This window comes from Asterias amurensis, chromosome 2, assembly GCF_032118995.1.
Source record: "Asterias amurensis chromosome 2, ASM3211899v1".
In the NCBI taxonomy this organism is placed as follows: domain Eukaryota; kingdom Metazoa; phylum Echinodermata; class Asteroidea; order Forcipulatida; family Asteriidae; genus Asterias; species Asterias amurensis.
The window spans coordinates 18887368-18899208 of record NC_092649.1 but is presented as its reverse complement, the minus strand read 5'-3'; the positions used below and the strand labels follow the sequence as shown (position 1 = coordinate 18899208).

At 37.9% G+C, this 11841-nt stretch overlaps 1 protein-coding gene across 1 annotated transcript in view; it reads right to left on the bottom strand.

The window, feature by feature from the left end:
- Nucleotides 1–940: 940 nt before the first annotated feature.
- Nucleotides 941–11841, bottom strand: part of LOC139954602 (uncharacterized) — a 29709-nt gene continuing 18808 nt past the window's right edge. Inside the window, exons 11-16 of the mRNA XM_071954490.1 lie at nucleotides 11329–11502; nucleotides 9788–9985; nucleotides 7430–7641; nucleotides 6727–6913; nucleotides 5539–5634; nucleotides 941–4890 (exon numbers count right to left, since the gene is read on the bottom strand). Coding sequence (XP_071810591.1) covers nucleotides 4753–4890; nucleotides 5539–5634; nucleotides 6727–6913; nucleotides 7430–7641; nucleotides 9788–9985; nucleotides 11329–11502 — 1005 coding nt within the window. The 3' untranslated portion in view covers nucleotides 941–4752. The remainder of the gene's footprint in view (nucleotides 4891–5538; nucleotides 5635–6726; nucleotides 6914–7429; nucleotides 7642–9787; nucleotides 9986–11328; nucleotides 11503–11841) is intronic.

Genomic DNA, 11841 nt, shown 5'->3' with positions numbered 1-11841 from the left:
TAGAAAAGGAATGTTTTCAAATGACCTACTTAATTAGAAAGCACTTCTATACCAATTTTAAAGTGATAAATTTCGCATCAAAATGTTATAAAAGGACAGAAGGATGTTGCAAAACTCTCACCTATTCCAAATTGCAGGAAACTTGGATGACTTTGGGGGACGAGATATTATAATAACACTCTATAGTTTTCAATGAAACCTATCTCCAAAAACAAATGCAACACATTCGTTTGTCATATTCCTGGAAAACAAAACAACAAATATTATTTTTGTTTTCATAGTTACGCTCTTTCATTGCCTTGTGAAAACTGGAATAAGCAACAATAATTTTGGGGTCTTCAATTATCAGTGCCATTATAGTATAGGGTAAACAAACAAATAAATCAAACATTTTTCAAGGGGGTCGGCTTTTGTCAAGTTTCGTTGTTCTTTAAAGCCCCCTTTCAGTGCTCTTATTCAGCCCTTTAAAAAAAGAAATTCAGAGCATTTTAAAAAAGTGTAATGGAAAAATAGACAAAGTTACAAGTTTTGTCGTTATATTGGCTCCGAAATACTGGAATCCTAGCTGCCTCCAACTACATTCCCTTAAAAACAAACTTCTATATTAAACTACAAAAACTTACAGGTAACAAATTTGTTTTCTGATTAACACTATCCTTTATTTCATCGTGATACACTGCATTCCCCACAAACATGATAAATATAATTATATACATGTACTTTTACATGTTTTTTCTATATATACTAAAAGTTCAAATTTGTTCCTCTGAGAATTATTTGTGAAACACTTGGCTTGATTGATTTTCATTTATATAAAAAACCGTTAAACAGCATTGATAATAAAATAAAGTTGCATTAAAATAACTCATCTCTGTATGTATTGAAGACTACCACTGATAGAAAGTATTTTAATGTTTGTTTAAAGTCAGACTTTTTATTATAGTTCAAACTTCAAAGACCAGTCTTACTTGGCTTGATTGATTTTCATTTATATAAAAAACTGTTAAACAGCATTGATAACAAAATAAATTTGCATTAAAATAACTCATCTCTGTATGTATTGAAGACTACCACTGATAGAAAGTATTTTAATGTTTGTTTAAAGTCAGACTTTTTATTAGTTCAAACTTCAAAGACCAGTCTTACTTGGTTGTATCTCAACATAATGCATAAAATAACAACCCTGTGAAAATTTGAACACCCTAGTCCCATAAAAGATTGTGAGAAGTCACCATCAGCTGAGGTTTCAAATTCAGTTCAAATATTTCAGTGAGAAATCACTTCTTTCTCATAAACTAAGTCATTTCAGAGGGAGCCGTTTCTCACAACGTTTTATACTACCAACCTCTCCCCATTACTTGTTACCAAGTAAGGTTTTATGCAAGTAGTTATCTTGGGAAGGCCTAATTACCAATAGTGTCCACTGCCTTTAAAACATCTCTCTTTACCATTATGCTTTTCATAACAAACGGCTACAAATGCTTTTGTATAGAACAAGTCACCCCCCAAAAACTTTGATGTTAACATCAGAGGAAGGCATATATCTACATAAACATTTATTGCACACAACAAAACTTCACATAAACATCAGCTGTGAATTTACATGAAGAAAAATGGCGGTTGGTGTAAAAATATGTATCATTATGTATAAATAATTGCAGTTTTGGTACAGGGCAGGGGGAGGGGGTTGGGAGGGGTGTAATATAATAATAACAATAATATAATAACAACTACTAATTATATAGCGCATTTCACAATAACTGTATCAATGCGCTTTACATTAGTTCCCTGGTCATGGGGCCAATAACATCCCTGTAATGTTTCTCAGCTCCCGTGGGAGTATACAGCCCTGAGCTGCCTGTAAGGCGCTTGTGGCTTTTTCATACACAATATCAACCTCTACCCTCGCAGGTACCCATACCCCTGGGTGAAGAGAAGCAATTATTGTAAAGTATCTTGCTCAAGAAGACAAGTGTCATGACCGGGATTCGAACCCACACACTCTGATGACTCAACTGCCAGAACTTAAACTCGATGCTCCTAACCACTGGACCATGACACTCTGCTAATATTAAGAGTATGTGCAAACAAACTTGAGTCTTTGTTTTCTATATATTTGTTCATAATTTGCACAAAATAGTTTGTGTGTGTTTTGATGCTCTTCACAAATTGAAGAAATCAGGGGATTTTAAAAATAAATCCATCAAAATTTGTTTTGTTCTAATTTCAATTATTAAGTTTTTGAATTCATTACTCAGTCTGTAACCTGAGTAAGTTTGCATAGAAATACAATGAACTGGTACCCAGTGTGTAGAATAGATTGGTAATACATGTACATGGTTTAAATCGACACCAAACTATGTTAACAGCCTTTACTTTCATTCTCGTTATAGACCTTTTAAAAGCTTTCTCTTTTTTTTGTATGGTAAACAAAACGTGCTGGTCAGCATGGGCGTCCAAATGTTATCAAAACAATCAATCCTGTTAAAAATGTTCTGACCAAATTCAACGGTTTTTGCAAACTTTCAATTAAATAAAGTATCTCCCATGTCTGTTTTCAACAAATTCACCAATGTTTTGAATAATTGTGTGACATTGTTAAAAACTACGGCCATCTATTTTTTATTTGCATTTATGACTTTTCATAGTTTTTCAACCTCTGTTGGCTATGATGTTGAGATAGAACGGGCTTTAGAGTAATTTAGGAAAGATAAAGGCAGCTCACATATTTGAAGTTAAATAATGGTTGTTTTCTGTTGTTTTTTTCTCCCCCCTGAAACACTTATATTTCTAGAAGTATAGATGTATGAAATAAACAAATCTATTTTAAGGTTCAAAGTGCATAGATTATTATTTTGGCAATACAAAAAGTACCACCACAGTCATGTGTAAAAATAATTATGTACAATAAAAATGTGTTCCGACATTTCCTGAATATATTACAACAGAATATTTGCTTATTAAACACAACTATTATACTTTTCTCAATTGTGATTAAACATCCACACTAAATCTTTGGCATTATTTGAATATATACTTTTCAGGCCAATGGGTTTAAGTGCAGGCACTAGTGATTTTCACAAAAAAATATAAACACCAGCCTCCAATGTTACAAACTCATACAATTGTTAAACCAAAATGTAATAATAGATGTTAAATTTGCATCGGGGATAAAGAATAAGTATTTTGGTTTTTACCAATATATACACAGATGAGTATTAGCACTGTATACTCAGTACTTTCCCCAAGTTCTGTTAAAAAAAAATCACAGGCATATTACTCGTGTGGGATTAACAAAAAATGTAATAACAAAAATAATTTAGGAGGCTAACCATCCTTACAGCTGAGAGCTGAATTGCAAAAGACGCGGCTACAGCCTGTTTTAGACATAGGCGCTCAACTTACAAGGGTACCTTTGGCAGCCAGCCTCCCTAGTACTTTTGACCACGTCACTGAGCACAGCTTTGGTTGATTTTTTTTTCTGAGAGAGAAAAACCCTCAAAGCTTTGATGAGAAAGTGCATAACTCTATACTCATCTATAATCCAAGCCGGGAATCGAACCAAAGCCAAGGTATTGATGAGAGGTGAGGACTTTACAAACTGAAAAGTTGTCCATGCCCATGTCAACCCTTACATTTTCGCAGCAATGCAGGGTCACCAGTTGTTAATAGTTTTTAAATTTATTTGTTGTGCAAGTCGCCAGACATACAAGGCCTGAAGGCCACTTCAAGGTGTAGGCTACAGTTTTTTTTTTTTCAGGGGTCGTTGCCACCTACTCCCGGGGCTGAAACAGGGTCACCCCCTTTATGCAGTCCATACGGATGAAGTTTCCATTAAATTGTATTTTGGATGGTAGCCTGTTTTTGCTATGCTAGATTTAATGATTGTCTTACTGATGAAAACTAATAATAATATCAATTATAGAGCACAACCCCAGCAAACTTTTATCTGATGCAGCAACAGCAAAACAAATAGTAAATCATTCCTAAACACTAATAAATAAAAATAAAGAAATAAATAAAGAAGAAAATAAATAAACACCAAAATATGGTTTTAAAAAACATGACAATAAAAGGTAAACAAATACATTAAAAAATAAAAAAAATAAAAAGTAAAACAACATCAACCAATCAAAAACAATGTAGATTGAATCAAAGCTCCAAAATGGAACGATAAATCAAAGAAACTGTAAATAATTAAATTGGTACTCTAATCAAAACCTCATGTAAAATATCGTAAACATGAATGTTTTCATATTTCAGTTGAGGCTGAAAGATCTTAGTTTTTTTTTTTTTTTTTACTTCTGTAAAATGCACGGATCTCAAAGGAACATCACAGAATTGGTTTTAACAAAACAGTAGCTGCCAGTGTAAGCACTTCATGTTATCCACCATATACATAAACTGACAAAGCTGTAGAAGCTTGGGAACGATCAGCCATCCTTTTTCACGTTAAAAAAAGTGAAAAACCGATTACATTTTTTGCATGACATCGATTCAATAAAATAATTTTTTTTTTTTAAATGCTCACTGAGCGATAAACTCCAAACGTTTTATTTATTTCTCATCAAATATGACATTTCAGAAAGAAATATTTCAAGGGATGTTTTCTACTATCATCATCATTAGACCGTGTCAGTTAAAATTCTTTAATGTTCCTTTAACTGTACACTATCAAATGCTTTTTGTAGCGATCTGATTTTAGTCTTATACACATATTAAGTGAATACTTGATGTAGAAGGCCGTGTTGCTCATTTCTTTGGACCTTTCGCAACATTCTTTGTAGCCTGGCCAAGTGAAACCTGCTTAGCATTTGAACCAAACTGTAGAGTGCTTAGCGTTTCGCTGATGTTGTTGACATCGGGGCTGGTGTTGACAAACAAACAAGCCTGAATCAAGAAAAAGTAAAACCGTGCTTAATTGTTAGCCAAACTACAGGAAGATTTTGCTTAAAAAAAACCGGTTACCAGCCCAAATCATCAAGTTTACATCGTTTTAAATTGCAAATGGTTCCGCACTAAGTTGTTACTTCGCAAAGACATTTGCTACGAAGTTATTTCTGTTTATACAGCTTTATGACATTGGCGCCTGCAGCTGATTTCACGAAATGCTACGATTAATCCAATCTCGAGTTAGGATGAGTAACTCGTCCTAACTTAGGATGGGTTCATTGCATCCTAACATCTATGGATACGGATTTTAACTTGTCCCAAGTGCTAAGATTAATCTGAAATTAGGAAGAGTTTGTTGAAATCAATAGCACTGGTCATATGGGAAAGTTTAATTTTTGTGTCATAACTTCCACATAAATCCAAAGAGTTATGAAAGTAAAAGCTGGACAAGTTTTGAGATGTGCCCCCTTTCATCATATCAAAAGTTGATAAGAAATAGACAATGCAATCTCCATAAAATATAAAATGTTATGTTTTCTTCCATTGGGCTGTGTACAAATCATGCCTGCAGGAAGTCCTGGCTCTGTGGCTCTTTTGTAAACATGTGATGTCACAGGTCACATTGTCTATAGAACCTAGACTAACCTTAGCATCACCTCCGAGCGCTTGTTGAAGTAAATGAGTCAGCTTGGAGTTCCGATACGGAACGTGAAGTGCACTTGTTCTGAGCCCATTGAAAACCTGAAAACATCGAAACAACAAAATATTGATAAGAAATTGTAATTGTAACTGTTATATATTTGGTTTGCGGTAACACCATGTGTTTATGTACTTGCCAGGTAGAGTTGTTCTTAGGGAACCGTCTTGCTTTATTCTACTGCCGCGGAGTAGATAATCGGAGGTTCGGGAGACTTCTCAGTTCTGAAAAGAACTGTCCTGCTTTATAACTATTACCAGGGCGGATGGTATAGAAATTAGACTGGACTACTACTTTAGCTTATAGGATCGTAATAACTGTTTTTCCGCGGAGTCAGTTCTGAATTGGTCTCTAGCTTGCTCTAGTCATCGTCAGGAGACTGAAGAGGTAAGAGAAGAGTGGGGTTATTTATAGGGGTTCAGTGGATCCACTGCAGGTCAATCAAAGTAGAACCTTGTCATTGGATTGGAAGATTGTGGCTCACATGGCCGAGCGGTTAAAAGCACTGGATTCAATCTCTGGTGTTTGATCAACATGGTGTGGGTTCGAGTCCCGGCGTGAAACTTGCTACGTAAAATTGGGGAGGTAGTGCTCTACCAGCCAGGCTTTGGATTGATGATACCCAAGCCTACATCCATATGGACTGTGAAAAGGGTAACTCTGTTTCAGCCCTAGGAGCAGGTGGCAACGGCCCCTGTAATAAAATAATTGTAGCCCACACCTTGAAGTGGCCTTCCGGCCTTGTGTGTCTGGCAACTTGCATAAACATTTTTCTTTTTTAATCAAGCAAATTATTACATTGGGAGAAAAATTACTCAGTTTGAACCAAAAATGCTGGCTCCTCTGTTCACAAATGGGTCAAAAGATTAGCTCAAAATGAGCCATGATTGGCTCATATTGAGCCAAGACTGGTTCGGTCAAAATTGAGCCATTTGTGAACAGAGGAGCCGGCATTTTGGCTCAAACTGTGCCGTTTTTTTTCTCTCAGTGTATGTACCTGCCCAACCACGGCAATAGGCAGGGAGGCAATCGGTTTTTGTTGCCTCCGTGAAGTATCGGGCCAGTGTTGGCGTTTGTGCTTGTGTGTGTGAATTAAGAAAAAACAAAAACGTGATTTGGTAGATTTATTGACGAACCTGGCCGAGCGAGGTGAGTGACTTATTAATGGCAGCTGCCTCCACCAAGGTTTGTCCTGTGGCACCCGTCTTGGCGATTCGTTCAGACCCTGCCAGATCCACCAGCATCAAGGAACCGTAACTCGTTGCATTGGACACCTTGTTGACGCCCTCAACGTTCAGAATCAGCAGCAGATGGGAACGAGAACTGAAGATTAAATACAATACAAAGAGAAATAAAATGCGATTTATGCTTTTGAAAAACCATCGACTCCATTTTATTAAAGTAATGCTTCTAGTAGTAAGTTTATGGGCCAATAACACTCCTTCATTTTTTCTCAGCTCCCTGGGGAGTACCGGGTATTTATAACTTAGGCAACCCTAGCGCTCCAAAGGCCCTTTCATAAACAATATAAACCTCTACCTTTGCAGGTACCCATTTATACTCCTGGGTGAAGAGAAGCAGTCCTAGAAAAGCACCTTGCTCAAGGACACAAGTGTCGTGACAGGGAATCGAACCCAGACTCTGATTACTTAACCACCAGACCTTGAATTTGATGCTCTTAACCACTCCGCCATGACACCCTCTTAAGATTTGTCTCCTGACTGATCGTCATCTGCAGATGTGGCTCAATTGTGAGTGGACACTCTTCATACTTTGCTAAGTATGATAAGCACTGGATTCAGAAATATTCAATGAAGTCTTCGTAGGGATTACACATACCTGGTGGAGTTCATCTTAGTGGCAGCCGTTGTTCGGTTAGAATCTCCGGTTTCCATGACAGTAGTGATGTCACGCTCCTCCTTCACCTCGACTTCCGTCAGTCCTTGCACAAAGAGTCTCTTGCCTTGCATCTTGATGTCCAATTTCTTCTTGTCGCTTTCTTGGCACAGTAGATCCAGCAAAGCTTCATTGTACACCTCTAGCATTGACACCTGAAATGAGAATGAAATGTATTTTCTCATCAGGATTCTGCTGGAGTTCAAAAGGCATACAAAAGAATACAAAAGGCAAGATATTGGTGATTGTGGTGTACTCAGGCATGCATGGGCCACAGTGGACAGGGAGTGGTCCACTCAGGGCTTTGCCTCAAGATCGGTGCTCCCCAAATACAGGTCTGTATTGTTAACATGTTTTTTCTTTCAGGTGTAATTCGACGGTAGGTAGGCGCATAAGAAAATGTTTTATTCACAGTCGAGGAATGAGTTTAGGAATATAATAGATGTTAAATTTGCATCGGGGATAAAGAATATTAATTTTGGTTTTTACCCACACACCGATGTGTGTTAGCACTGTATACTCAGTACTTCCCCGAGTCCCGTGAACAAATATCACAGGCATATTACTCAAGTTTGAGAATAAAAAGAGTTTACCTAGAGTTGGAATCATATCTATTCAGCCCGTGCTTATCTTCAGGATCTAATTCAGCATAATCAACCCGCTAGAAATCTTTGTTCAAAGAACAAACTTCTTCTGTCAGCCCCAGGTATCACTAATAATACTTCCTATATGGTTCTCGCTCCTTCCAGAACGCTGCTGTGCATCTTTGGAACAGTTTACCACACAATTAATGTCAAACAGGCTGATGGAACTACTGATCAATTTAAAAACCGGGTTAAAACACATTTTGTTCAATTAATGTTATCACAGTTAATTTCATTATTTTCTGCCTTCTTCACTGAGCATTTCCTCACCCCAATTCTGAAACAACTTCACTGGCTCCCTATCTCTCATCGAAACATCTTCAAACTGATGCTCATTGTCCTCAAACCACTACATCTCAGAACTACTTCAAGTTTACACTCCGTCAAGGAATCTTTGATCAAGTTCTATGCTTCTCCTCATTGAAGCCAAGTCTCGACACTCATTGGGTGACAGGTCTTTTTCTTCAGTTGCGCAACATATCTGAAACTCTCTACCACTTATTAGTAGATCTTGTCTTTGTACCACAACATTCAAATCTCTTCTCAAAACTTATCTTATGTCACAGGTTTTCATAAACTGATTTTGTTATGTCTCTTTTTCTTTTCTTTTGTTTTGGGGGGTTTTACTGCGCCTAGAACACCTAGCAGGGTGCACATTTGAAGTCTTTATTAATATTATTATCTTATGAGAGCTTGGAATCACATCTGGTCTAAAATCGGCACTAAAAAACATCCATAACTTGACATCGTCAATCTCTTTCAGGAAAAAAAGTAAACAATCAGTACTGTTGTATTAAGGTCGGTAGTATTGGATCTTACCTAAATCTCAGGCCGAGTCCCGTTGGGCCTGTTGTTATACTGGAGAGCTAGAATATAGACTACTACACAGGATGACTGGTGGACAACGGACTGCCGATGGCCAGGCCACGGGGTGCTGCCCAGCCACCGGTCACGCCCGACTGATTTATTGCTCAATCAATAACATCATCACAACAGTACTCTTGTTTTTTGTAATGGTACGTTGGATCATGGCATGTCATGGCCGAGTGTTTGGGGGCGCCAGACGAATCTCTGGTAATTCTGATCGATCTAGTGTGGGTTCTAGTCCCAATGGTGGCACTTGTGGCCTTGAGCAAGATGCTTTTACCATAATTGCCTTGGCCTAATTTCACAAAGCCTGTAAGGACAAAAAATTTGCGTAGCATGAAATTTTTTCCTCGATAAAAACAGGATTACCAACCAAATTTCCATTTGCTACACATTGCTTGATACGGGTAGGAAGTAGGTTGTTTGCTTATCCTGAAAATCATGTGGCAATTTAGTTGGTAATCCTGTTTTTATCAAGGAAGAAATTTTATGCGAAGCAAATGTTTGTGCTTAAAGGCTTAATGAAATTGGGCCCTTGTCCTTTGGGACATAAAGTGGTAGGCTCTGTGCATTATGATTGGTAGTACAAGTAACCAACATTTATTGTGGAAGAGTTATGGTTTGGGTTGTATTTCTGATCTTCCCAACTTAATGAGGGATAGACAGGGATGGGCAAATCTCAACATGATTCAGACCTCGGTCGACTAGAGAGAGAGAGAGTGAGAGATATACAAGCCCTGTGGTCTTGTCGATTTTCCCCCCAAAAATCGAGCCGTACTTCTTTCCTTACCTTCAATGAGTAAGAAACCTGGTCTCTCTCACCACAGATCTTAAGAAGTTCTCTGATCGACCGGACATTGACCCCGGGGTCATCCTTGGTACCCATCATGGTGAAGGTTTTACCGGAACCAGTCTGCCCGTATGCCATGATGCAGACGTTGTAGCCGTCAACGCAGGACGTGATGATAGGGAGGGCCTGGTTGAAAACCTATTGGAACGAGTCAAGAGAGTTAAAATTTGCGTCGGGGATAAAGAAAGTTCACTTTGGTTTACCCTTCACATTGGGGTGTGTTAATATCAACCGGTTCTTATAGCGTTTATCACACCCCTAGCGCCGTATCAAAGCGCTCAGTAGTTTGTCCTACAAGGTCTGTGGAGCTATGTATTGAAGTATGAGACCAATTCCCATTTATAGCACCATGTAATGGTTTACAAGGTGCTGTGGCGCAACATGCTGCTGATCAGGCCAGGAGCACCGGGGCAAGCCCCTTTATTTTACGATAAGTACACTAGGTTCATTTACGTGCATTACACACAACACACAGGACCATTACGTCCCATCGGAAGGATACAGCAATAATGGTTAAGTGACTGAATTATTGCGGCACCCGCTGCTAAAATATAGGATTTGTACTGCCTGTAGCTACCGGGCAATCTCAGTGGTCTAGTTGGTAAGACACTGCTCTAGAATTCACAGGTCTTGGTTTAAATCACACGCGAGATGAAAGTACTGGGAACCAAAGTTAAAGGCAGTGGACACTAAATAATTATTAGCACAAAACCTTACTTGGGAACGAGTAATGGGGAGAGGTTGATAGTATAAAACATTGTGAGAAATGGCTCCCTCTGAAGTAACGTAGTTTCCCAGAAAGAAGTAATCTTCCATGAATTTGATTTCAGGACCTCAGATTTAGAATTTGAGGTCTCGAAATCAAGCATCTGAAAGCACACAACTTCGTGTGACAAGGGTGTTTTTTCTTTCATAGTTATCTCGCAACTCCGATGACCAATCAAGTTCAAATTTTCACAGGTTTGTTATTTCATGCATATGTTGAGACACACCAAGTAAGAAGACTGGTCTTTGACAATTACCAATAGTGTCCAGGGTCTTTAACAGAGTCAAGAATGATCAATGGTCATCAAATGGTCATGGTCACGATCACCGTAGTCCAGTGGTTAGACTGCATGACTTGCAATCACAAGATTGTGGGTTCGAATCCCACCATTCTACCCAATGATTTCACAAAGAATATTATAAGTGTTGTCGTCAAGTTACTGAATCACATTTTATACATTTGTGCAATTGACAATAAATCGATGTTAGTATGAAATACATTTTCTGTTGCCAGCTTGGCGTTTATAAAGTATCCACTTTTGGGAGTTTACCGACTTCCATTGATTGGAATATCAGTACAAAATTTTGTAACAATATGTCACATACCGTAACGTACCTAACATAACGTAATGCCAAGATCATAGCGCAAATAACACAAGGAAATTATCCGAATAAATGAAGATTTTTTTTCTAGCAAATATTGTGGTGGGTTCTACCTCCGTTTGAGTCGATGACGGAGTGAACACTTTATCAAAGCTGTACTGCATCTTCTTGCCAGCAGGGTTCACACCACAGATTTCTGTATCGTCGGGGAATTCCAGGCAGCATTCGGTGCGCGAGTCGTAACGCACCCTGCAGAACACTCTGATATTCCCACGCAGTTCCTGGAGCTAAAAAAAAATCAACAACCCAACATTTTTTTGAAAGTCAATCCAACAAAAAAAACATCCAATAAAAATTATAATCTCCTTAAAGAATCATTTTAGTAAACACTTCATTGCGGATAAATTTATGTACGGCTCACACAGTACACCACAAAATTCTTCAGTAAATGGGACGCTTTCTCTGCACTGTGTCTTAATGGTTGTAAATAATCTGTACTTTTTATTTTATTTTTGCAATTAATAAATAAGAATCTCCTTGGATTAAATAAAAACAACTAAAACAAATTGCTATCTTGGATCAAAATGTCATTTAATCTTCTAAGCAAATGTTCATCACTTCTCCAG